At 32.9% G+C, this 27,436-nt stretch overlaps 4 protein-coding genes across 4 annotated transcripts; all 4 read right to left on the reverse strand.

Annotated features, from left to right (window-relative positions):
- Positions 1-1,357: 1,357 nt before the first annotated feature.
- On the reverse strand, positions 1,358-6,169 carry LOC110996034 (deoxyribodipyrimidine photo-lyase). Its single transcript, XM_022263517.2, has 7 exons — positions 5,721-6,169; positions 5,429-5,631; positions 5,038-5,196; positions 4,229-4,427; positions 3,266-3,458; positions 2,525-2,766; positions 1,358-2,143 (listed from the first exon to the last, which is right to left on the reverse strand). The coding sequence occupies exons 1-7, from the start codon at positions 6,121-6,123 to the stop codon at positions 1,977-1,979; spliced, it is 1,566 nt and encodes a 521-aa protein (XP_022119209.2). The 5' UTR covers positions 6,124-6,169; the 3' UTR covers positions 1,358-1,976.
- A 749-nt stretch (positions 6,170-6,918) lies between these two features.
- LOC110996038 lies at positions 6,919-9,228 on the reverse strand. Its single transcript, XM_022263521.2, has 4 exons — positions 8,875-9,228; positions 8,478-8,682; positions 7,733-8,093; positions 6,919-7,143 (listed from the first exon to the last, which is right to left on the reverse strand). Exons 1-4 carry the CDS (start codon positions 8,891-8,893, stop codon positions 6,946-6,948), a joined length of 783 nt encoding a protein of 260 aa, XP_022119213.2. The 5' UTR covers positions 8,894-9,228; the 3' UTR covers positions 6,919-6,945.
- Positions 9,229-13,375: 4,147 nt separating this feature from the next.
- LOC110996031 (phospholipid scramblase 2) lies at positions 13,376-19,047 on the reverse strand. The gene is made up of 7 exons (XM_022263515.2): positions 18,904-19,047; positions 18,328-18,402; positions 17,840-17,980; positions 16,081-16,298; positions 15,224-15,391; positions 14,706-14,855; positions 13,376-14,447 (listed from the first exon to the last, which is right to left on the reverse strand). The coding sequence occupies exons 1-7, from the start codon at positions 18,950-18,952 to the stop codon at positions 14,391-14,393; spliced, it is 858 nt and encodes a 285-aa protein (XP_022119207.2). The 5' UTR covers positions 18,953-19,047; the 3' UTR covers positions 13,376-14,390.
- Positions 19,048-20,732: 1,685 nt separating this feature from the next.
- On the reverse strand, positions 20,733-26,252 carry LOC110996030. Its single transcript, XM_022263514.2, has 5 exons — positions 26,105-26,252; positions 23,756-23,958; positions 21,866-23,659; positions 21,667-21,797; positions 20,733-21,593 (listed from the first exon to the last, which is right to left on the reverse strand). Exons 2-5 carry the CDS (start codon positions 23,946-23,948, stop codon positions 21,369-21,371), a joined length of 2,343 nt encoding a protein of 780 aa, XP_022119206.2. The 5' UTR covers positions 23,949-23,958; positions 26,105-26,252; the 3' UTR covers positions 20,733-21,368.
- Positions 26,253-27,436: the final 1,184 nt, after the last annotated feature.

Raw genomic sequence — 27,436 nt, forward strand, 5'->3', positions numbered from 1 at the left:
GATACCGATGTTTTATTTTATTAACCTTGCTCTGTTATATGTATATTAATATAGTTTATATAATAGCTATTTTTTTTCTAAATGGAAATACCACATTTGCGCCGAGTGGATTTTTATTGTAGATTTTTTTTAATAGCTGTAGTTTTTTTTTAAATTTCGATTTGTTAAAGCAATGTATTATGTTTTTAAAATAGATTAACTGCTTTAAAGAAAATATCAGTAAACGACGTTACAGGCGCTTTTATAGTTTGTAGATGGTACAAAATTAATTCTCGATTTTTGATTCGTCGGTACATAAGACGAAAGATAAGAACTTTCTGTAGGTATTTAAAACTTATGAGCCCATCTTGGGTGTATTTGGAACAGCGACACTTTCAATCCTTGCAATATCATGCAACTCCCTCAGTCAGTGGTGAAACTTCCATCCACCTTTTAGTTCGAAGGAAGAAGAGTACCGCTCTACACAGAACTAAACGGTAGCATAAAATAATTTAAAATCTCGTATAAACTACATAAATTGTATGAACAGTAGAACTGCTAAAACTGTTGTACACAAAAAGGATTAGGAATAAAAAACAACGCTTCAAAATAACACATATAATTACAAAAGTATACAAAAATCTTATTGCTTATTTGTACCGTGTTGAGCTAATTAAACAATTCTATAATAATAGAGACAGATCAGATGAAAAAAACTTATTAAATACGTTAATTTTAAACATGTATATTTATCACTTATCATACATTTAACATCTGCCCATTTTTTTTATGGAGGGTAGATTTGCAGGTACGCAATCGTAAATAGCAATACTTTATATACTTAATTTACGATTTTTATGTAAAACATTTAAAAAATCATAATATCAGAACTTTAGAGTTCCAAATTTCTATATCATTTTCGTGATAAATATTCTGCCTGCCTGAATTGAGCCGAAACCGTACAATTGTGCACAGTCGGAAAACGAATTTACGATCTCAAGGATGAGAGACGCTGTAACCACTTGTTAAACTCTGAGCACTGAAGTTTTTAAGACTAACAGCTGTTATTGCGAGTCGTAATAGTAAAAAAAACATTATGTATTGAGATTCTTATATATATACAAAAACTTAAATACTTTTTATCGTGCTTTATAAGCAGAATAAAGTATTTATTTTAACCTGTTAAGTACTTATTATAATTAAATAAAATTGTTTGTTAAAAATAATATCAACTGCTTATATCAATTAAACATTACTTCAAACAAAGCTGTGAAAAATAAAATTTAATAAATACGTATTATCTGATTCTTACATGTATTAAAATTATCATTTTATAACACATGAGTATTAATTAAAATCTTTTTAAAGTGTGTAAATCTTTGAACATAACTAATTAAAAAACTACATATATTATTCGAGTCTATTCAATAAAAATGTTGGCTTGAGATAACTTTGTAATGTTATACACATTTAGTTTAAACTTGTATAGGTCAACAGGAAAAAGCTAGCAATAACCAAACATATAATATATACCATGTATATCCTTATTATATAAAAATACTGGAATAACGCGTTACGTTACTGTTTCAGTTCTAAATTTAAAATTCATAAATGCATTTTAATCTAGTGTCAGAATCTCATGATGAAAAAAAAATTATTCTGTGCGGGTATTTGTGATTAAACTCTTAATATGCTGAACCGATTTCGAGGATTTTTTGTATGTATGTTTCGATTTAGATTTACAGTTAATTTTAAAACAGTCCGATTGTTTAATATATAAAATTTATTTTCAATGCTGTGTACAATTTGTCGGGTCCGCTAGTATAAGTAATTTTATTACATTTATACTAAGTAAAACTCCAGCATTTTTATCAACATAAAAAAAATGTAAATTTTAAGTTCCAAAACCAACATAGACAAAAAAATTATATACATTTGAATCTCATATAAACCTTCAATAGGAAAGTCTTAGCTAAGAGCAAACAAAATAAATAATTTTATTTGGAGGGTACATACTTGTGTACCTTCCCACCGTAGCGCGCTATAAACGCTCGTATATCAAATTTCCGTTTGCAGCCATCGTAGGTCATATATCTTATTTTGCCGAACACAGCTCTTTCCGCCCAGCCTTGGTCGTGAATACCGCAAATAGACCACATACAACCTGAAATTTATTTTATATATTTAACATTTTGTTGCATTACTACTACCTTACTATTTAAAAAATCTGATGAGGAGGGTATCAGAAAAAAATATAGGTCCATTTTTAATAAGCAGTACAGACCTAGTGGGTTCAGCGTGTGACTATACCTGAAGTAGTAGGTTCGAACACTGGTAAAGGAAAACTTCGTGACCTTTGCCCCAAATGTCGACGACGCGTGTCTGGTACAGATGGCTGATCACCTACTTCCTTAATAATGCAAGTAGGTGATCAGCCAGTAATGGTTCAGGACCAAAAAAAAATTGTCAAAAAAATCTTTTTGATCGATTTTGGTGTCTTAAAAAATATTTAAATAATTTCGCAGATGGACTTGACCATACTTACCAACATATCCACTGGAATCTCTTCCGTCGACACTAAAATGATCATTCATATATATGGCGTACTTCAGGGCTTCTTCGGGGCTTGAAGTCCACTCTAGAATCTTCTTAGCCCAGTACATTCGAAGAAAGCCGTGCAACTTTCCTTCTCTAACTAATTGTATTTGAGACGAATTCCATAAATCGTCATGCGTTTCACCTTTACATAACTTTTCTAAAGTATAAATATGTGACCTTTTGTCTTTCCTGAAATTACGAAAAAAAATATTAATAGATATTTATTCTAGGGTGATTAAAAACATTCGAAATTCGAACACCAATAAGTATTTAAAACAATGATTGATTGTATGAAAGGTTTACTGGCTGATAAAAAAAAACCGCGATAAAAAAGACCTAATAAAAAAAACTTAAATATATTCCGTTACATTAATTGTATATATTTTGTAAATTCTCTCTTTGAAATAAACTTTTGCATTAAAAATAGTTTGGCAGAAAATCTAATACTTAAAAAATACAAACAAACATAAGGTAATAAGGTATGCAATCAATTTTAAATTATTCAGTTTCCATATCTTTAAATATATACCTTGCCTATTATACTCATATCAAGATAATTAAAAACAAAACAAAAGCCTTATTTGAATTTTAATTACCCAAAAATCACATTTTCTTTGAGTGATCTAATTCCTAAAAGGCCGGTGACATACTCCAGCCAATTAAAAAAAAATACAAATACAATAAATACCTGTGATCATCTAATGTCTTTTGAGCCCAATTGCTAGCACCCTTTATACTGTCATAGTGTTCACAATAAAAACAGAAATTATCCGCCAACTCTCGTCTAACAATTGCCTCTTCTAGAAAAGCGTTCACACTCTCTGTGTATTTAGATTTGTATTCTTGTACACATAATGCTACTCTCTGAACTGATATTTGACCTGCAATAGAAATGTTTATTACTTATAACGTGAATTTACCTTTATATTTTATAAATACTATGAAACCTAAATTTTTTTTCCTCCCCCCCCATTGTCACGCTGTGCCACACTTTTTGTGACCCCCCCTAGAAATATTTCGTCACAAAAACTAAGACCCCCCCCCCTGCTGAGTATGATAAATGATAGTAGACAAATTCTGAAAATTAAAAAACATTTATTTAGTTATTATAATAAAATTTAAATAAATATCTTTCATAACGAACATATAAATAATAAATAATATTTCTATTATTCAGAAGTCCAAGGATTTAAACGTTACTCTCTCAAGTATTGGAAAAACAAAGAAACCCGTTGTGACAGATCGCAACGCCGCTAGAGTCGCGCCACAGAGCTAGCGCTCATGTCATGTAATAAACGGCGAACGTCACGCTGCCCTATACCCCCCTATTCCCCCTTGTCACATCTTGTCACACTCAGCCAGACCCCCCCCCCCCCCCCCCTTGTATGCGAACGTATTTTATGAACGGCCCCTTATTAGTTTTAGGACAAACACATCAACTTTTATTGTGATTTACATACTTAGGTACCAATTAATGAGCATTTAAAAAGAGTATGACTTCCTGGTCAGTGTTCTTTGCAAATTAAAGACAAAGTTAAAAGATAGCATCTAAAAATCAATAGATATTAAATTAGAATTTTATTCTTTACTCTTTAGCATAGATCACAGTATAAACTAAATTAAACAATCATAAATACTTGCAATACCTTACCAAAGTGAAACCATGGGGATAAATTGCTCAAAGCATCTTGTGTGGGGTCATTGCGTTTGCTGGCAAAAATTTTAAGCCGTGTATCTAGGAAGCTTTTCAATGTTTTGACAGCCTCATCATAACCGGGACCAGCCCATTCTATTGGTCCAACTGATTTGTCTGCTTCCCGAGATTCTATTGCATCATCCCAGTCTATTGGCTGAAAACATATAATTATGATTTTAGAACTATAAATCCAAAGAATCACTACAATAAAAAAAAATTATCCAATCTTTTCTCTTCTTTAGAACACAAGAACAGAGTGTATTCCCTTTAATAGAAACTGTAAGTAGTGTTATTGGACACTTCCTTATGATAAAAATCCTTTTTATTTAATTAGGTTAGACTCATATGATATCATGATGTCTTAGTGAAGTGTACATGTATAAAAAAATCTTTCCTCTTAATTTATTATTATATATGATAGGAGGGGCAAACAAACCTAAGGAGAGGCAGAGAAGAAGAGAGAAAAGAAAGAAAGAGCAAAGAAGGCAGCTGCTGTAGCCCATGGACAAGTTAAGGGGAGTAAAGGAAGACAGAGGAGTAGGGAGTAAACAAACTTGATATTTTTTTTGTGTATTTATATTTTGTGCAACACAATAAATTTGACTTTACCATACTTTTCAACCACAAAATGTTAAATGCACAATTAGTGCAATATGTTCAGATATTACTGCCAAAACACAAACCTAACTTAAATAACTTAACAAACCAGACATTTGTAATTCTTAGTGGATATAGGACAATAATTTTCATATAATGTGAATTACCTCTGCTTTAAATTCACTTGTGTAAGGATGCTTTATAACTGGTGGAAACTCAGTGAGATATTCATCAAGCTTAGAGTTGATTTTATTCCTTATAGTTCTAGCAGAATACTCTTGCTTATCGGATGCAACCCAGCATGGCACTATATTATGTGTGTCTACCTGAAAACACATAAATTCTGGTTAACATGAGTCAGAATTTCTCGAAAATTTGGTACTAACCTAAACCAAAGTCAACCTAACTCATAGAAGTGATAGATAATTTAAGACAATTTAAAAAAGTGTAATACTTTCTTTATAACTTATTTTTATATCAAAATCAAAACTAAAATAACCTGTATGAAAGGTGAATTTCTTATTGTATATAGTTCTTATTCAAAAAAGAGATAGATACCTGTATAAGAGGAACATCTTTCTTTAGTTTCTTTTTAACACCATCCAACCAGCCCATTGGCACTCTCAATGGATTGAAATCACAAACCACAGCACCAATATTATGTTTTACAACCCATTCTGGTAGTGCATCAGCTCCACTACCTTCCAACAAGTGGAACTGTATATTTAACTTTTTGCAGTCAGCTGCAACTTTTTCCAAGCCTAAAATTCATTATGGAACATATAAATACAAATATCTTCAGGTGTTCGAAGACATTCGAATTTATTTTTATGACATAACTTCAGCTTACCTTTAATTAAAAAGTGAAATTGTCGGACAGATGCATCTAAATATTTAGCAATAAGACAGAAACAAACGTGAAGCGGTACTTCGTTCTTGAGAGCCAATTTTTGTGCAAATAAAAATGCCCAATTATCTTGGACCCTACTATCTCTAGACATCCAATAAATGATACCTTTACATTTATCAGATACCATTTGCTCCTGAGAAATAATTCTAACTCGTTTTTTGTTAAATTTATACTCTAAAATAGACTTCGCCGTATTTTCCCGCTTTTTGTGAATACTATCCATAAACTCTTGTAAAGTAATTTTCTCGGCACTTGTGGAGGGCTTTGAAAGCTTGATTTTCTTTGCAGCTGAAGCCATTGCTCGAAACGTGATTTTGTTATAACAATAAAATATCAATTGCATTAACTTAACTTTAATGAAGAAATATTAAATTTAAATATTTGTAGTATTTTTATCACAGATCTAGTCCACTGTACAGGTAACGTTTATTTTTACTCAGATAATATACTTAGTTTATAAATATTGACAACAGAGTAAGAAGTGTCAGAAACTTGAGATAACGTAGAATAATTTAAAAATTTATTGTCTACCTTACGTAGACAAACATAGCATATCTCATACTGCTGCATAATATCCACATTTAGGGTCTCACAGGATTAGACAATAGAAGATTAATAAGGAGCACAATAGTCAGTACATTATCTTAATTTGTAAGAGGTTAATTTTAATTAACCAAGATTTTTTTTATTTAATTTTTTTATGGCAATAGCATGGTCGATACTGTAGGTATAATATTAATCATTGAGAAAAGTCCACGCTTTGTAAACCAGTCAAGATTCAGAAACAAGAGATCGCGCGAACTATGTCTCCCGTGCATTAAAATCCAATAAATTTGTGATAGGTATACGAGACTCACATGTGAATGTTTATAATTTTTGGCATAGCACGAAGTCGTTGTAAGCGCATTTAAACAAAAGTCTTTTGGTGCTCAGCCGGGGTTCGAACCTAAGATATTATGACTTGAGAGTCGCACGCAGAAGCAAGCCAATACGGCTTTAATGTGCCTCGGGTTTTTTGAAGTAGAATAATAAATACTTTCATTAGATTGCAGTTATATAGTATATGTATTTATTAGAGTAAATATTTTTTTAACAAAAATAAAAAATATATTAATATTCAACTCAAATAATAGTTCGAGGTAGTCCGTTGACGTGTTTTCCATAATCAATACATGTATGAGTCTTGTGAAGGAAAATGTTTTAATTTTAAATCGTTGCTACAGGGATGGCAATTGGCTCTTTCTACATTTTCTTTTAAGCATTCTAACGAACAAAACGATATCATTTTACATATATTACAGGTTAATAATTTATTCTCCTCCAACGGCAATGCACACTCGAAGCAAATTTTAAATTTTTTCTCCTGAAAATAATGTTTATGGTCATTTTAGTAGTTCATTGTGTACAATATACTCTTCCGTGCCTTGATACAGATTAAATTGTATAAATAATGTATTGTATACATTACTGCCCTAAAAATAAATTAAAAGGGCGGCAACGCACTCGCCAGCTCATTGGCATTGGCAGCGTACATAAGCAGTATCACTATCAACAGATGAACACCTGCCCGTTTCCCTCTGTACTACAAATAAAAAGAAATGTGCTCTTTACATATTCATTACCAGCCCAATATGGGTTTTGGCAAACAATTTTAAGGAGGGGTTAGCCTTTAATGCCTGACACTTGTCGTAGGTTTTAGGATTTTATAAAAAATGGCAGTTTCCTTATGATGTTTGCTTTAACCATAGGAGCAATTATACTCTGATTTGTCATTCTAAAATTAAATATAAAATAAACATAAAATTTGCGCAAAGCCGCGACATTGCTCACTACTCATTTTAACATATATACACTCATAGGCAAATTAGTTTAAGAAATACTGAAATATGCTTTTTCCACAAGAAAATTCTTGGTTTGTCTATAATGTAGTATGTAATTAGTAATAAAGTTACCGCTTTATCTAGCTCAGGCTTAACAAAAGAACATTTCCATGGAATATCTTCTATTGTCTTGTTTATAGATTTATTTTCTTTTAAAAGGTAGAGTACATCCTTATCTATTAGGTCTTTGACAATAGCTGTGACTTTAGACCAAGGCGTAAAGTCATTCTTTTTAGGATTGTAGAATCTCCAAGCGAGAAAGGTGACAATACTTAGAAAATGTTTCAAAACTCTTTGGTCAGTATAAATTTTCTTTTTAGTAGAATTAAAAATGTTCCATATTTCTATACCACGATGTGGCGTAAGCCATAGACCGACAGCTTTCTTATTTTTACATTCGTTTAAAATCATGTTCCATTGTCGATGTCTGTATCTGAAATGTATTAAAAAAAAGCATATTTCTTTGGTAACTATGGCAACACATACCGTACAAAATTAGTATATACAAAACCTAAAAATTTGTTTGGCGTTAGGGCAAATCGCAGGAACTACTGGTGTAGAGGAATAATTTAATTTTGAGTAGATAAATAAACTTTAATAGTCCTTAGAATTAAGTAAGTAAGGCCATACAGATAACATCACACTAATAGACAAAAAAGAAGAGACTAAATGATGTTGCATAACGGGGAAAAAAAACGGGAAATTGTTTTGTCAGTGTCTTATTTGTGCCATAAATGATTGGAGCGTTTATGGATTCTACAGGCAATTATCTACTTGGTTGGAAATTTCCGTTTTTTTTATCGGTAAATTTCCTTACTTGTGTATGGTTTCAATAAGGTTTTTAGCCAATTGTCCTTGCAACCATCGTATATGTACAAGCCTCGCACACTCCGTTACGAGTTCTATAGCTTGCTTATAATCTTCTTTGTCGTCTGTTACCATTTTTCCAATAGATTTTGTGGACAGCTTTTCATCCTTTTTCGGCTTTTCAGGTTTCTTACTTTTGCTATCTTGAGTATTGACTATAATAATTTTTATTTAGTTATCCTTGTACCAGAAAATTAAATTACACGTATATATCTGTTTCTTTGAGGGCCAGGAATAGTAAAGAATGAAATATTTGTTTATAAAAAATATTTTCGGCAAAAGGTTATTTTAGCTCTGTACAGGTTGGCTGTTCGTCAGTACTAAACTATTCAACTAACTAAATTTACCTTGGGGGCCATTTTCCATTTCGCTCAATGTTTTTTTAGCGAAAACAAAAATATTTTTATATTGATCCTGACCATTCTTACACGATAACAAAGGATCTGCACCATATACCAATAGATCTGTCAACTGGAAGAACACATAGTAAACGAAGTAATGTTCTTTAAAAAAACCCGTTTAAATATATATCCATTATAAAATACGTATTGAAACCATGGTTACACTGTTAAGATATCGGTACACACATTTACAAACTTTCCTTTCCTAACCTCCGTGTCAAGATGAAGATGAAGAGGTTTGTAAGGCTTTTTATGATGATGAGTTTCGTCTGATCTACATGGATGAGAGCAATTATCATTTAGTAATAACTCACGATTTGAATTCTCTCGGCACCAATGCTTTTGAAGAAAGGAAGCCAAAACATTTTAACTAAAACGCTCTGATTTGAATCATTTATAACATAATTTAGATTCGTTTTACGATTTCGCACAAATACGTCGAATAAACTTATATTTTTTGTCATTGCTACATCAATCGCTGAGCGCCCTTTAAACTGCGATAACGGATTGCAATTGTAGTCTAAAAGTAGATCTATTAAATGACGACGAATCTGAAAATAAAATATGGACAGTATTGTAGTATTAAGAACAGTTTTTAGTAACTCGGAATCTGAGGTCATGTTTGCCGTAGTGTAGGGTCTTAGGGAATTTTTAGTGTGCAGAGTGGGTTCAGTTTCCAAACTTCGACGCCCATTTGGTCTATCTAGCAATAAGTCCTGGCTTATGAAGCCAGCTCAGCTCCTTCCAAAACTTCAGAAGTATTCTGGGTACTTTACTTTTAGGAACGACTTTTTGGGAACCCTGTGGCCACACATACCAGGACTACCTGAATGTCTGACCAAGGACAAATATATTATGTTTATTACATTTAGGGAATTATAGGATTTAGTTATGTTATACCTCTTCTTCATTTTCTATTTCTACTTTTCTAGCTAGTACAGCATGTAAAAGTGTTGGTGCTGAAATTCGTATTACAGTTACAGTGATATCTGATGAATCTCCTTCACAGTATATACTTCTATTAGCATTTGCACCGTTTTCAAGTAATGCTCTTATTATTTCCAAGTTTTCCCAAGTAAATTGTCTTGATACCGCAATGTCCAATGGTGAATATCCGCGTAACTATGGACAAATCGTATTAATGATCATTACAAAATATATTAATAGAAGACTACTAATTTGTGTTTGCATACCCTTGGATATAACTCATTTACATCAGCACCATATTGCACTAAATGTTTGATTAAGTCTGGACTATTACATGAAATTGCTATCACCAATGCAGGTTGTGGACAGCGCACTAACGTTGGTTTTGCACCATTTGCCAAAAGTTCAAGAATTGTTAATTTCATTTTCGACAACCTAAAATATTTGTTATTAAATTAAAATTTAATTATCTATTACCTACACTTTATTTCAAGTAACACGTACATATCAGTCCTTAATTGTTGGAAGCTGTTTTCTGACATGAGGTCTATTTTTTCTTTACTCTGACTTATCAACACTTTACTAGTTTTAAAGGTGTCTTTAATTACTTTCGATATATTTTTTTTTGGATTCTTCTCTTGAATTTTCTTGGAATCGTCTTCAAGAGTTTCAATATCCATGATCATATCTGCGATATCAAATAAGTATGGAACATCAGCGATAGGGCTTATGAATAGATCATTTACTTTAATCGAATATTCTCGATTAGCGTCATTGTATACTTTCTTATAATCACATAATGAATCATCTGATTCACACAACGGTTCAGGGGGTTTTGTAGTTAATGCGTCAGTCTTTCTTTTGCTTACTTGCTGATCTTTAATGGACATTAGGGATTTAACTTTCTTTGAACTCGCTGTTCTTCCTGCTTTACTTGGAGTTCTATTTATTGGTGAAGTATTAGTTTGGCCAAATTGATCTCTTATTATATTCCATTCAAAAACTTTTGACTCTTCTATAGCTAAAAAAAAACTTTTAAAAGAACATTGAAGTAGGTTTTATATCAAAAATATTAATTATTCAGCTTACGTGGAGTAGGTGTAACTGGTGGAGGAATTAGGGCTTGTACCATTGAATTTGGTGGAATATCATTAATAGCACAAGCGTACCGCATCAGTGCGATTCCCAAAGGAGTGCAACATGTATCATTGGATGCATTTATGTTAGCTCCCGCTTCCACAAGGAAACGTATTACATCTACTTGATCGCCGCACTGGGAACATCATAGTGCCGAAACATCAGTATACTGATTAAACTATATTCTATCGTCGGCTTTAATAAGATGAGACGTTACTCAAACTGATTAATAGTCAACAATAATAAATCTTACCGTAGCGTACATGAGAGCTGAATTTCCTTGCAAATCTGAAATATTCGAGTGAACATTTTCTTTATTAATAAGTTGGGCTACATTAACGATATATCCTAAGTAGCTAGTCAAGAGTAAAGCTCTGCAATCAGCCTCGTGTTTTCCAGCAGATTTAAACAATCTTCTTGGACCAGATAATATAGAAGATAAGTCAATCTGAGATTGGTCCCTTTGCCCTTCATGTTGATAGCTATGTTTCATCATGTTTATTGTAATATTATTATTGTTCCATGCATAATATATGTTATTTTGTTCGGTATCACTTGTTTGCGTGTCCTGACATTTGATATTATTAATAAGATTAAACTAAATGAATGAAAGTTCAAGTTGACTTGTTTACCTCGAAGTATGGAATCTGGTTTATTTCTTCAAGTTTATATTGAGTATTTTTTTCATAATAGTCATATTCAAATTGTTGAAGATGACACATTGGACTAGCGATATCTGTGCAATGTATTGGATACAATTTGTGCCATTTTTCTACCGCTGATACTGGGTCAGCCCCACATTCCTTTAGGAGATCTAAAGCACTGTTACTTTTTCCTATCTAAAACAAAAATGTATACATTAAAATATCGTGAGTTACCAGCAACAATATCGCTTGATCTACTTTTCTAAAATTTCTCATATTTTATGGATTCTAACATCTTAAGAAAAGTGTTAAGTAGTTGAAATGGGCGCGGTCAAATAACGTGAGGACCACGTTAACTGCAGTCGTTTTTTTTAATCTACTACGTATAAAATTAGTAAATAATACATATTTGTTAATTAAAACATCAGACCAAACAATAAATACTGACGACTTTTATCTTTGTGGCCAGTATTCGTCTATGAAATTCAACTATAGTCTTTCCAACAGCATTCATCATGAAGTCGGGAGTAATACTCGGTGTTGAAGGTTTCCATGCTAATCTGATAAGCTGCGGACCACACCAGAGGCCAACGTCTTCATTTATCGCTGCGTGTGACTGTATACCAGGACCCCATCGTGTGTTATTGATGAAGAGACCCTGATCAAACAGTCGCTTTTATCTTCTGTACTTATTGATTCGTACTTAAACTTTTAATGACACGTTTATCTGTAAAATTCTATTACTGACGTAGTAATTTTAGTATTATTTCTCGCAGATGCAAATCATACCTAAATAAATGAAAATTTGGTTCTGAGACGACCCAATTGAATATTAAATTTTCTCACATGACATGACAGGCATGTAATTTCTATGGCAATTGTATTTCCGTAGAATGGACACAGGTCAACCACGTCTATCAAAGACAATAGAAGGACTGCACGCAGCGATGCTTTGGTCAGTTGCATGCCCATTTTCAAAGAGACGAGATGCTAAACTGATGTCAAATGGTCCCGTTGTCTATGACAAATATACTCCAAGAGGCTTCGAGGGCGTTACCGTCTCAATACATTCATAAAATAAAATCAAAATTTAATGCTCTATCACTTAACGTCAGGCCTCCTGTTCTATAAAAAAAAGGAAATTCGTATACCTATATTATTTTTAATTGCTTTTGTCAAAACTGTATTGGACTTTTGACGGGTGCGTTAATCATTAAAAAGCGGTCTGAAACCGTTATTTAAAATTTATTTACCCTAAATGTTCGTCCATCAGGATAAGATGTTACTCCATATCCATGCATGTTATTATTGAAGAAATATCCCTCATATGTAAATGTATGACCATCGTGATATTTCCGTCGGTATTCTCCGGCACCATGCATTGTATCACATGTGAAATGACCATCGTAGCTTTCTAGAGACTGAATAAATTTTAATCATTTTTGTATTGTACTAAATTTTAAGATAAAAAAGGTTATGTTTCAAGAGGCAAACGGGCAAAGAGGCCTGATGTTAACTTATACAGCCTCCCATGGACACTCTCACAAGATATTTTCTTCAGCATGCAGCATTTTTCATTTCATTGTTTACAGAGGGACATGACTGATGATGGAAGAAGATATAATATATAAATAGTGGGAGAAATTGCGAGCGAAAATGAGAGTGAGGAGGAAGGAAATGAAAGAGGTCTTTACTCCTTCGCAAGTCGTGTAATACTATTAAAATAATAAAAACATAAAGTACTTGAATAATGGTATTTTTTACGATCAATCCTTTTTATTAAGTCCAAGTAACTGCTGTTTCGCTAGGATACAAATCCAATAAATTGATTTGACCAGTTGTGACAATTAGTGATGTTTTGGTATGAAATTTAAACAATTCTAGATTTCTAGTTTCACCTTCGCTCCCGTCCAGTGATGTACACCATGTCCACTCTTTCTCTTTTCAGAATCTCTTTCACCAATGTAATACTGGTCGTAAAGCCATGTCTTCTCTCTTTTTGTATCATCTGATTTGCAATGTATACTTGAATTGACCATTACTTTATATAATGTTTATAATAAGAAATATTTGTAAAAATCCATAAAATGTAAGTTCATAAATGTTTTATTGATAGTATAATTTGACATATTTGTCACATACTATAGTGTATGAATATATATTTTATCTGTATTAATCAAAGAGTATTAAATTCTTTATCATATTTAATACGCTTTGCTATATATATCTTGGCCGCTCTACGCCCATACGAACTGTCAGTAAATATAAATTTAGAATCAATTAACTTTCTGTTGCCTGTCTTTCTTCTAAACAAAACTTTCTGTTGCCGTTCATAACTGTAATAAAAGTGTCATATGCCCGTTTGTTCGTTCTCATTTCGGTTTCGATCAATCATATGTATAATGCTTTCTTGTTACAAATTTTGAAGTTGTCCTCCATTTACCATATTATAGCTTATAAAAAAATGTGAACTAAAAAAATATGTTTCATACCTTATTTATTTTTAATATAAATTTAACAACAACGTCTTGACACTGATGTTTTCCTGTTGTATACTCAACTTGATAATAAACCGCTCTCTTAAATGAAATTTAAACTTAAATCTAGTCTAAAGATACAGTCGAAACTAATACTAGACGAGTTTACGGAGTATGAAAATTAAATAGGTGGAAAATACAAATACATTAGCATCTAGTTATTTAAGTTATGTACTCCATAAATCAAATAACTTATAATTTGTGTACAATACATTCTTTAACAACAATTGAACCGCAGACAACTTGTTTTTGCTCTCTCGAAATACGTGTACTCCTGAAAGAAAATAATGTGCATTTTACAACATCTATAGACCAAGTGCCTTCTGCGTTTCTTTTATTTTAAAGAGGTTGACTTCATGAACATGATAATCCAATATTGTTATTATGGATTTCAAAATTCTATTTCAAAGTATTTTGAAGTCTTTGGTTTTCAAGAAACAACCATAATATTATTGTAGTTTTCAAAATGTTATATGTACTTATTTTTAGATATTTAAATGTTATTTAACATAGATTATTCATAAATATATACCAATAAAAATGTAGCAGCGAGAAGAAGGGCCTTTTGTTTCGGGTCTGAGGCACAGAGTGGAAAATCTATCGCCGTTACGAAACTATTCACGTCTCCCTCCCACCTGTGCGATATTTTGCCGACTTCTCTTAAAAAATCACTCGATAGTATCTGTAATAACACAAAGATTAAATAAAAAAATTATTCTGGGTTCGAAATCCAATGAAATATTTTTTTACGTATTTGTTTTTTTTATTAAATCTATAATTCTCTATAGAAAATCAAACGCACATAGTAAAAGTTTTATTCGGGTGGTAAATGAGGTTAGGCCCATTGTCTCGGTTCGAATTCCAGTGAAAAAACTGTTCTCACCTATTTACCTAGCATGTCCAAAAACGCAACTGCACGGGTCCGTTACTTTGCTATACTTATATATAAATGACTTAAAATTAGCGTCAAATTTTACTTTATAAAAAAGCGGAGGTAAAAAGTGTATTACTTTTGTGTTGAGGAAGTCAATCATATGATTTATATATTACCTTAAAATGTCCAAGGATCATATTCCGATTGTCAATGCTAGATGGGCCTTCAATGACGTATATGACCTCGTCGTTAACATTTCTCACGAGGTAGAAAGGAACCACCCAGGTCCATTGCTGCTGAACACGACCAATGTAGTCACCTGGCGGTGTTATTACTTGCATCTCCTGAATTAAAACATTATAGACATTGGCAAGGAATTAAAAAAACCATAAACAAGGAATAAACGTAGGTATGATCAAAGTTACAGTTGATTTACAAAGATTTAGTAAAAAAAAAAAATCTCTATCCCCATAGTTGCTTGTCGTTTAAAAAAATCAAATACACCACGATACGCAATACTCGTCGAGCGAGTTTGCTTATCTTGCCGAAGCCGCGTACAAATTATTTGAAGAAATCTATTAGGTATGAGGGTGTGCAATTATTTAATCAATTACCATCTCAAATACGCAATATTGGAGTGTTTGACAAATTCAAAAAGGCAGTAAAGATGCATGTTAGAATGAACATAGTTGACTAAAATTGTGACGGCTAATGGCGACGTGTATCTCGTTCGTATATATACATATTAATATTATTTTTCTCATTTAAATAAAATATGTCTGTTTTTGTAATGAGAAATAAAGTTCTTAAAACGTTAAACGTTAGTTTTTATTCAATAGAAAAGCTAATAATAAATCTTTAAACACGGTCATAAACGATCGGAAGGTTCATACCCAAACAGTCGCATGTCTAGACACATTCAACACAATTTATTGTCTCTATAATTCCGTCCTTGCGACAAAAATTACGTAGTCTTATTGAATATTGTATTGTAGGCAGTAGAAACGGTTTTTTAGAAATTTGTTCAACTAACCTGAAGTCTACATGGAAAGCAGCAGGAGGCAGCTGCTAACCTTCTCTCCATTTGCATTACATTCTGTCTGGTGTTGTCATGAATCTGCATCGTAAAGGCCCGCCCGACGCCACACAAAAGCCTTTGCGTCTTTGTCGACGTTTCACTCGCGAGATACAGTGTAAGGCCATTTGGTATTTTAATTGTGTACAGATTTTCCGATTTTATGTTAGATGTCACTGAAATATTAGTAATTATTGTTTTTTTTTATAGAACATACGGGGCAAACGGGAAGACGAAGGGAGAGAGAACCTGATGTTAAGTGATACCAGCGCATGGACACTCTTAATGCTAGACTCGCAAGTGCGTTGCCGGACTTTTAAGAATTAAAACGCTATTTTCTTGAAGTAACTGAAGTGGGATTGGGTTAATTTATTTTAAAATCTTTTCAATTGGATCATAATCGTAAATGAGACTGAGTAAATGCTTCTATATACCATAGAAGTAAATATATAAATATATATGTGTTATCCAATAGAAATAAGGATATTAATAATACTATATATTTAATATATATAAATATATATATAATATCCTTATTTCTATTCTTTACATACAATTTGGGACCTGTGGCATAATTGCCGTAAATCTTTACTGTATTGCGATACTGAGACTCGGAGTGAGTTAGAAAAGTATTATAAGTTTTAACAAAAAATATTAATATTGATTTATATTTAATCATAAATAAGTAGGCAAGTGACCAATAAAGAAGACAAATCAAAAAATGTTGTAATTTTCTTAAATAACTAAATGCTGCAGATGTGATTTAAATCTTTTTTTGACACTCACACATTAATAAAATTACTGTTAAAGAAACCCACACATCAAGGTTATAGTACAATTCGAATTTTAAAAAATTCTTTTTAGTATGAAAGCTACCTTGAAAAGCTCTACCTACACGTTTACAAATAGCCACGTTATATTTTGTATGAATGAAGCGTAGGAAGAAAAGTCTCATTGTGCTTCATGAGCTCGCAATATTTTGATTAATTAGCTACAAAATAGAACATAAAATCCCGTAGAGTAACATTCTCCGGAGAGATATTTTAATTAGCAAATATAACTCCTTTCTATTTTAGCTGTTAAAACTTTTATTAGAATTATTATGAAATAATTATTAGAAACCTTATTAATTATTATTATTTACCTAATTGCTATATAAAAATGACATCATGCGTATCTGTGTGCTGCGATATTGCTAGCTACTCGATTGCGAGGAAGATGTATGAATCTGGCTAGCGCGGCGCTTTCTTCAACTTCCATGTCATTTTCACACGTTATTATTTCTTACATATATTTATAAATGTTTCATAGTACTCCTTGTAACATGTGTAAGACATTTTTAAGAGCATAAATAATTCAGACAGGAATAGTATAAATTGTTTTTAGAGTTCAATACGTATGTAATTATTAATTAAAGTGCGAAATACTATATATATATATATAATGATATTATATATAATATTTTTAATTTATTTTATTATTCTTTATTACTCAATATGTCATATGGAACATGGTGTAGTGGTGGTGGTGATGTAAAATTAGAATCATTTGAAATATATTTTGAGGTTCATAAGTGAACATTATGTTACCTATATGAATAAATTATTTTTGATTTGATTTGTCTTAAAGTATGACTGCCCAGGGCCCAGCTCATAAACCCCATGAGACGCGTTAGACCCTCCCTAAGTCTATGGACGTAAGGAATGAGAATACTTACAATGAGATATATCAACTGTCTGCTGTATGTTTAATGTTGAGACTCCTGTGAGAAAGTCCAGACCATGCCTAGGTCTTAATGGAGAAACGTTGCGGGTGTTCCATGCTTCTGTAGACACCGATAGCTGTGCACGGGGATGACCTAGATAAATTTTTTGTGATAATAAAGTTGAATAATAAATAAAACAAATCTATAGGAAGAAGATTTTCTTGCTAGCTTCTTTATGAAGCGGTATCATTCTTGTTTTGTTATAAGTACGGTAATGGCGGTATATAACCGTGGGTTCTTGGGTTAAAGGATTAAATAATTGGTACGAGTAAAAAAAGGCTGTTTAAAGCATTTGTATGCGTTTCAACAGAATTGCATTTAGAATTGAATTGCATTAGAAAAACTGGGCCTTAATTTCTGCAACAATTTTGTACTGAATCGCACCGACTATTTAAAATTATACAACATATGATTTAATTTACTATTTTGTTCACACTTACTGTTCCTATTATTATTGGAATGTGGTTGATTGCTTATTATTCGTTCTGAAGAAGTTCTCAAATAAGATCCGTCATCTGAAATACAGATACTGTTTTATGCCGCATTTACATACAGCCGTAATGAGCAGGAAAGTGGGCAAGGAGTGTGCAGGGAAGTGGACAGGGAAGTTCGCAGAGAAGTGGGCAGGGAAGCGGGTAGGGAAGTGGGCAGGACGAGTCCGTAAACACTCGCGTTACACACTCGTCCTGCCCACTTCCCTGCTCACTACGGCTGAATATAAATGCGGCATTATTATATTAAGAACCATTTGTCCCTTTCATGTTTGCGATGAATGCCATCCGAGTGACGAGGGCATTGACAAGCTAGTCAATAAGGGGTAAGTCACCGACAGCTATCAGCCAAATATTTTATTTGTAAAATTAAAGTTACTTAAAGTTTTGATGTTAATTAGTTTCATTACCTTGAAGTTATCATGAGGTAGCTACAAGATGGAGGATAAAGCAAATATCGTAAATTCTAGATCTCTATGAAAAATGTAATACATTATCTAAAATAATTGTTCACCGTCATTTTACCTTGCGTTACAGATGGATTGTCTCTTCCCCTCACAATATCACTGGCCATAGCATTCACAATAAAATTAAAAAGCAATAAATATTTTAATTAATATGTTCTTTGTTGTTAATACGACGCTGCACTGAGTTATCGACGTGTTTGGAACGTTATCAATAGATAAGGCATATCTTCAATCGAACACGTTCGAATCATTTCAAAGATGTACATTTGATAATCACTTCTATAGAAAACATGATTGTGGTATAAAGTTAATAAATTTGGATAATATTGATCAATCGTTTGTATGCAAAAAGGAAACAAAAATTTAACTAAGAATTATTTTAAATTTGTAGTATTCTACATCATTTCTACGAAAAACAAAAATTATTGACGCTGAGCAATATGCCCTAAAACTTAAATGGAGTTGGGCAGGCCACGTAGCGCGTTATACAGATGGCAGATGGTCTAAAGCAGTAACCGAATGGACTGGGCCAAAAGGAACAAGAAACAAAGGAAGACCAATAGAGCGATGGTCTGACGGGATCGAGAGAGTAGCTGGTAGATATTGGATGACGATGGCACCAAATAAATTAGGGTGGAAAAATTTGGAGAAGGCCTTCTACCGGACAGGGGCCGCATCTTAGTTAAAAGTGTATTTATATCTATTCTATTTAATTTGTGTAAATAGGATGTGGAAAAATAAAGGCTTATTATTATTCTACTTCATAAAAAGTGTTAAATAGGTATATTTCGTTCTTATTAAGTATCATCCCATCGCCAAACTCCAAAAAAGTACATGGTTTCTTTTCATTTTTTGTCATCGTTTCTTATAGGAGGACAAATTGAAGAAATATATGGTGGAATTGAGTCGTTTATGTATCCATTTTGAAAGATCTATATACGATTTTAATAACTTGGCTCGATAGAAAACAAATTCAAACATACCCACTTCTTGACGCTTTGAATTCATTTTAAGACGAAAATGTATATAGAACATGATTTTGAAATTAGCGAGATATATGTAATCGCAAGCCAAGTAATCCATTTCAGATAAATTGTCAAAATTACATTAATTTAATGTAACGGGCCGGCACACCTCAGTGCTCCAGGTCTCCATTGCGCACTGCAGTCCACCCTGATACACTGACACAGCTATTCGTGCTTGGATAGGGCCTTAAATCCAAACACTTCATCAGACCATCCTAAACATATTTTCTATGCTTGTACTGTGGCAGGCAGTCTATAAGTAAAACAGGTCGGGTACCTAATGACTTCATCGCCCACTGCAAACGTCCCAGTACATTCCTTGAACTTTAGTTTATTGGGATTATGGGTTTTCTAAATAGACCTTATTATTTTTGAAACCATTTATTGTTACCATGATTAATAGAGATAACATTAAGTTAAAATTATCTGCTTTACACTCACGTGCGTAGCAGTTACACGATATCCAATCAAACGTTTAATGTTCTACTTTACTATGTATATATAAATGGGTGTAGAATTTTGATATACACATGCCTTGTATAAATAGGATCTAAACGCGATGCCAAATACGGAAGACATAGAAGTCTGGATTTCTAGCGTTTCTCCTTTTAGGCGTGGACTTCGTGAAAGCAAAGAAAGAATTATTGTCTAGTAAAGTCTAGATTGGTGCACTTGTGCTGTGCGAAACGATTCCTCATTTTAATTTTAATTTTTAAATTTAGTATTGTATGTATTTTTTAGATTTAGTGAAAATAAATAATTTAGACGCGCTTATATTTGTTTTCTTGTTTCATTAACTATTTAAAATACACCTATATAGTTCAAATCAACAAATATATTTTTATATGCAGTTTAATAATATTTTATTTAAAATTATTCTACATTCATTTAACGTTTAAGAATAATTTGTTTTTATGAATAAAATTACACATAAATACATTTAGTGTTACAATACTTAGGATCCATTCATAATAACGCTGACACAACACAAATAATATTTAACATGCAAATAACTTTCAACAATGATAAACTCCCATCAGACAATATATTATATCCATTATTCTTCTTATCATTCTTTAAACATACCGACAACATGAGGTTTTGAATAGGAAATATTATAATCTTCATCACAATTATATACAACATAATATGAAAAGCATAGTTACTCAATACATCATAAGGGTGTAGTTCTTTTAAGTACATAAAGAGTAAAGTTGCACCTTACGACACATAGTAGTAAATGCTCGTACGCACCTATGGCTGGCTAGGTACGTACGAAAAAATGGTAGAAAAATATACCTAAATACTTAGTTAAATGCTTGATCAAATGCAGACTGTTTGATAGTAGAATTTAGAAAAAAGTATTACAAAATAGTAACAAATCTTTAACAATGAAATACACTCATTTCAAACGAACAATTTGATCCGTTTCCCTTTCAGAACTCCGTTTTGGATTAGATATATCATCACCGCAAAATGCGAACCAAAAAACCGTTATTTATCGTTGCAGGGCTCTCTGCCAGCCTAGATTCAGCTTAAGGGTTGCAGGAAGGCAGGGGCTAGCCTCGCATTCACCATCCAACTCATCAGCCAGGTTGTCATGTAGCTCTCTCAAAGCCATCAAAGCAGATCGTGCCGCACGTTGGCAGCTCATATCGCCCTCACAGGTGGAATCGGCTTCTGAGAGAAAAACTAAATCGCAGGTCGTAGGTGGGGCTTCTCCCTGTGAAACAAATTTATAAAATGTATAACGTTTCAAAAGCCAAAATACTCTTTTATATTTTCCATGTACTTACACATAGGTAGCATATTTGATGTAAACTACACAGAGGTAGGAACAGCTGGCCGCGGTCTCCCGCTAGTAAGTCCACACCTCTGCACCTTTTAATGATCTTATCAAGAACAGGACATGCGCCGGCAGAGCTTACTGATGAAAAAAATAAAGTATTAGGTTGAATAATGTGACATTATTTCACTTCTACTAAATTAAAGTACCTGTTGAAATGGCAGGAGAACGATGTCGGCCACTTCCACCCATGTATCCCTCGGATAATTGTTCTTCTAGTTTTCCATTTATGTAGTGTCCTGCACCTTGTTCATCTTCAAAGTCTTCATCTATTTCACTTTTTTGTTCATGAACAGATGGAATAGCGTTACCTATTACTTTTTCTTTTTTAACGGCAACTCTCTTATCTTTTGATTCACCATCCGAAGTAGACTGAGAGCTTGGAGTCACCTTTTGTATTTGTAGGCTCTGTTTGAATTCTTTTAATGCCTTTCGCATTTTTTCCAAACTATAGGCGGCAGCTAGACGTGACAATAACTTTTCTTTCATTTCTTGTTCTTCCTTTGAATCTAAACCTTCTCCATTATTAGAGTACTGCAATGCTTCATCTACGATTATGCCTTCCATGTTCTTTATTTTTTTGTCAAAATTTTCTAACTTTGTCTCAGTATTACCAGCATTCCTTTTTTCTGCACGTGGTTTCATATTAGTATTTGGTACATTCTCTTTAAACTTCGGTGAAACAAAGTTCCGCTTCATGTAACTAGTTCTCCTTACATTGTTTGAGGGATAAACCACCTCTTTGTTAAATGTATCAAAATAAAGCTTTTTAAGCCGCTCATCACTTAAGCCCGGTGACTTTTTAAATCTTTTGTCAATTCCAAAGTAATCGGACCAGTCTACAGACTTTTTTTTTACAATTTTGGGTTTTTGAGACTCTGTCATGTCATGGTTGTGGTGATCATGATCGTGATTGTGTGAATGTTCATCATGTTCTAACTCTTTGCCAGTTACTCCTGGGGGATGACCATGATGCTCATGATTTGTGGAGTCAGGTGACGCTGAGCTGGAGTTAATGTGACTATCATTTTTATGATGAATATTCACATTCGGAGGTTTTACTTCATGAGGGGTTTCGAGATTGTCACTGCTTCTTTTGACTGGGTTTCTTATTATTTCATATTCCGAATTATCAAATATTTTTGATAAATCTTCGATTATTTTTGGATCAGTACCCGAACTACCTCTAAAAGTTTTTGCATTATCGTGGTTATTTAGGGCAAATCTTTTCTTTTGCATATTAATGCTTCCAGTTCCACCACTTCGTTTGGACACAGGAAATCTTTTCTCAATATTTTCATAAGCAAACTGATCCTCATCTGCCAGATCAGAAAGGCTGTCATCATCTAACGGCTGAAAAGCAATGGCATATTCTTCTCTCATATCGTCTTTGTCATCATCAGATACATCGTACGCGTTATAATTAGAATTTTCTTGGTCTTGGTTCTCTAGAATTTTACTTTCGTCAATATCAACAGATGGTTGCTCCGGTTCGTAGCCTGAACTTCTTTTCCTTTTGAAAGCTATGGGCCCCCAATTATTTGGATAACTTTTTTTAACAATCTTCTCTTTGTACAATTTAATTACACCTTGTGGAGCATTTTCGACTCGGTTAGAATTTGCTTTATTGGTTTTATATTTACTCCATAATTGTCCTAATAGCATAGCATAATCAGCGTCGGTTTCAGGTCTTTCTTGTGAAATTTCTTCTTTCTCCTGTGCCTCATTTCTATCCATGAAAAGGTCCCGAAGTCTATCGTTGTCGGAGTGCTGACTTCTCTCCCGAAAAGCAGATTCTCTTTTATTATCACCACGGGTAACCGAATTTTTCTTTTTGATGATCTTATATTCGTATGCATCAGAAGGACTTTCATTATCAAGTAATTTTACAATGTACTTTGGCTCTTCCTCAACATCCTCTACATCAATCGCATAGTCGGGTTCTGTGAAAATAATACATTAAAATGGGCTCTCATTTAATCACAATCAACTTTCAAATGTAAAGTTATTATTTCAGTTTTTTAGAATACTCTGTATACCTGCATATGCTTGAGGAGGAACGAACTCGTATAAAGCATCATAATCCTGTGGAACGATAGGTCCCGAAGTATGAAGACGGCCGCGTTGTCTCCTTTGTAATGCTTCAAGCGCTCCCCTGAGGGAACCACCCCTCTCCGCCGCTGAATTGCTTACAAGGCAGGCTATTACTGCCCATAGCCAGAATAAAATCATTGCGGCTGAGCTAAAAAAGAACAAAGTTCTTTTCTGAATCCAAATAGATGAATATATCTTTTAACTTTTTTATGAAAAGAAATCCTATAAGAAAAAAACGTATTAGTATGTTGGCTAGCTATATTAGGATTCCCTGTGTCCTCGGCAGCCCGACTCAATACATTTGATATTTTAATGATTAGGTAGTTAATGTAATAAACTCTATAATTTTATAATTAAACTTCTGATGCACAACTATTCTACTACTACTCTATTACTTTCTGTTTCAGAATAGGAAAGGTTTCAAATTTGTCGCTTACTTCTTAGACAATGTATAGCTTAGGAATCGATAGCTTAAAAATGAAGATACCTCTAAAAAAGTGTTGTGCGAAGTAAGCCCGTTTTTGCATAAGCATAAGCTACATGTAAATGTAGGTTAGTGTTGCGTATATGTATGTGGTTTGTTCGGTGTAAATTTCCAAAAAGACCATATTGCCTTTAAGTTACAGTTATCTAACCGATAGAAGATGTTTATTTGATAACTGATTAGTGAGTGAAGAATGTTTCAGGAAATTACAAATAATATTCGAAAATAATACATATGCTGCTGTTATACTTAAGACACATGAAAAACATCAACCATAAATAATAGATTATAATTGTAATATTCCAACCTAGATTACGTACTAAATATTTAACTTAAATCAAGAATTTTTGCTATAATTTCCCATAATTTTTCATGTTGAAAATCGAACGAGTAAAAACTCTCTAAGGACGCGTCCCCGCCTCCTATTACGCTGAAACGACTTATCGAAAACAAGATCACTTTATAATATTCCTCTGAGATTACACCCATTTATTATTCATGGCTCAGTTTTTCACAACATACTTAATAAACAGTGAACTTAGGTGATTAGCATAAATTACATACATTATCTATAAATATATAATTTTTAGTGAAATTATTGCCAAATGATTTTTGGGACTAAGACATGAGAAGCTGTGAACAGAATTTTAAATCCTATTGTCCACAGAGTACTTTCCATTGGACTTCAGGCTTAAGAATCACAGTAACCATTTAGCCAACTCTAATCAAAAATACTTCAGCTGAATTAGTTTTATATTAATAGTATGAATTAAATATATAATTGCGCCGGATATTTGAGTAATACAATATTTAAATAATTCGTGTCATCCATGTGAAACTAATGAAACTAATATAATATATAAATAAAATCAATATCGACGAAAACGGTAACCATTTAGGTGTTCGCAAATTCATCCACAACCGAAACGCTGATCATAATTTTATTCAATTTAACCACGGGATTTTTATTATAGTAATTAACGAATCACATCATCGTTTTTTGTATACCACACTTATTTATGAGATGATATTTCAAATTCAAATGCAAAATCATTTATTCATATAAGTAATTATGTACACTTATGAACGTCAATAAAGGAATTCATATTAAATGCTTATAATTTTACATTTACTGTAAGTTCTGAAATCAAGGGCGTAGAACGGACGAGAAGAATTGGCAATAAACTCTCCGCCACTCTTTTTAAAAGCCAAGTTTTTGTTTTAAAAATATTTGCAAGCAGCTGCAACCATTACGCATGGTTCCACATGATATCAAAAAATATATATAATGTATACCTATATAAACGAAAAAATAAAGAACAAAGAATTGTTCTCTATCAGCAGCAGGCATGGTGAAATAGGAGCAGGCACTTACCTTTTCGCTTACAACACGCAAATACATAGTCGAAATAAGGTACACATACACAAATTCAAGTCTGACCAGTCATAACGATAGCCACCCTAAATAATGTATATAACAGTTACAGAGAATAAAACTGTAACAATACTACAAGTCATATTCTTAACATTTTTATTTCACATACCGTAGTCGAACAGTATATCAACGTTCATATATCAAAACAGTACGATAATATGATCCTAATTCCACCTGTTAGCAAAATAGCAGCTGTTGACATAAACAAAGATAACATGCCCTAAATTTCGCAAATTCGTAAGATCCGCAAACATCAATAATATAGGTCATATCCAGTTCAAGAGAAGTAATGTTAATTAGGTCTTACATAGTACAAAACGCCCAGGCGGTGTATATTTCTTAAGCCATCAAAGCGAACTCTAACATAAGTCTTACCTTAAACCATTTATCACTGCCACAACAAAGCCAGGAGCAATAACAGGCGTTCGAACCGGTAGAGGTGTGGAAGATAACTGGGAGACAGAGTAAAGCCTGCGCGATGAGTGCGCAATAAAATAGAGTTCGTTGGGCTTTCAGCCACCTACGGAACACTGGTATGGCTGAAGGCGGGCGGGGGTTTATATAACTCGATCGATAGTGCGACTGGCAAGTTAGGCTGTATACAGAGTACCTCTTTTAATTTATTAGTATTACTTTATTGCTTTGAGTTGCATTCGTCGCACTATCACTTACTTTACTTATTATAAATAAAAATATAAAAGCCTTTTATTTCTTACAGCAGAACAAGAAGTTGGATTGAGTTTAGATACCTACTATTATTAGTTTTGTTAGTAATTAAATTTGTATCCTAAATTTAGTTGTGTTAGTTTTTCCTACTTTTGAAATATTATTCTTCTGTAAAAACTACTCTATAGGTGAAGGCTTCCTCCAAAGATAGCCAATCCTCTCTCGATTGGATCCAGTTGGGAGCTGTTTTTTTTATTTTGTCTTCCCAGCTCGCCACAGGTCTACATCTCTCTTTCTTTTTCCCTGTAACTTTACTTACAATTGGAAAACACTTAAATATCCGTTTAGTTGTGTTATAAGAGTTGCTTTTTATGATACATGAGATGGATATGAAGTAACGTACATTCATGAAGGAGAATAAAGTTAGATTAATAATTTTTGTGGAGGTTTTCTTTAATATTCAGAAAAGTTTTGTGAACGGAGTTCAAGGGACTTGTAAGGTTTTCTTCTAACGTTAATTGAAGATGTCCGCACGAGCCTGCATGTCAGGGAAAGAATTATTCCGTTCAATCAGAGTGCTTTTTAATGGCGGTGGTTATTTGCGATTCCCCAACAATTTTATTTAGCTTTTCTGAGTTAGCTTTTTTCAATATGTTTCAAAAAAAATGTTTGTGCGAAATACTACTTTTTAGTATTATACTACTTGATTGATTTGAATTTCCATTTGCTTTATTAATAAGTAAAAAAACTAGCTATTCGTAAAACTTTCGATTACTTAAACGATCTAATGCTCTTTTTACTAATATACTCCTTCAGGTTCAAACGGCCTGAACGCATTTTAAAATTAGCCTTACCCTACCAATTTAAGTCGCTATTTTCTCTATAAAACAAAGCTCAATAACAAAAACTATTTGATTGCACTGAGCACTGCTGGCTCTATTTTAATTAAAGGATTTGGGCCAAAATCCAATTTAATAAAGTTTTAAAAGGAACATAGAAGCTGTATCAAGGGCATTACAAACTAGACGTTCAATCCAACTG

The sequence above is a fragment of the Pieris rapae genome, chromosome 20 (assembly GCF_905147795.1).
Source record: "Pieris rapae chromosome 20, ilPieRapa1.1, whole genome shotgun sequence".
In the NCBI taxonomy this organism is placed as follows: Eukaryota; Metazoa; Arthropoda; class Insecta; order Lepidoptera; family Pieridae; genus Pieris; species Pieris rapae.

Bases quoted from the DNA above. Each gene is read 5' to 3' on its own strand.
- LOC110996030 (XM_022263514.2), bottom strand. From the start codon at position 23,948: ATGATTTTATTCTGGCTATGGGCAGTAATAGCCTGCCTTGTAAGCAAT. The intron at 21,798-21,865 runs GTACTTTAATTT...TTTTTTCATCAG, and splicing joins TTCTCCTGCCATTTCAACAG to TAAGCTCTGCCGGCGCATGT. The intron at 21,594-21,666 runs GTAAGTACATGG...TTTGTTTCACAG, and splicing joins ATCAAATATGCTACCTATGT to GGAGAAGCCCCACCTACGAC.
- LOC110996034 (XM_022263517.2), bottom strand. From the start codon at position 6,123: ATGCAATTGATATTTTATTGTTATAACAAAATCACGTTTCGAGCAATG. The intron at 5,197-5,428 runs GTATCTATCTCT...ATGTGTTTTCAG, and splicing joins AAGATGTTCCTCTTATACAG to GTAGACACACATAATATAGT. The intron at 4,428-5,037 runs GTAATTCACATT...ATATGTTTTCAG, and splicing joins CAAGTGAATTTAAAGCAGAG to CCAATAGACTGGGATGATGC.
- LOC110996038 (XM_022263521.2), bottom strand. The intron at 8,094-8,477 runs GTAAGGAAATTT...AATACATTTCAG, and splicing joins CTTATTGAAACCATACACAA to ATACAGACATCGACAATGGA. The intron at 7,144-7,732 runs GTAACTTTATTA...CATTATTTTCAG, and splicing joins AGCCTGAGCTAGATAAAGCG to GAGAAAAAATTTAAAATTTG.
- LOC110996031 (XM_022263515.2), bottom strand. From the start codon at position 18,952: ATGGCCAGTGATATTGTGAGGGGAAGAGACAATCCATCTGTAACGCAA. The intron at 17,981-18,327 runs GTAAGTGTGAAC...AAATTTATCTAG, and splicing joins TTCCAATAATAATAGGAACA to GTCATCCCCGTGCACAGCTA. The intron at 16,299-17,839 runs GTAAGTATTCTC...CTAATATTTCAG, and splicing joins GACAGTTGATATATCTCATT to TGACATCTAACATAAAATCG.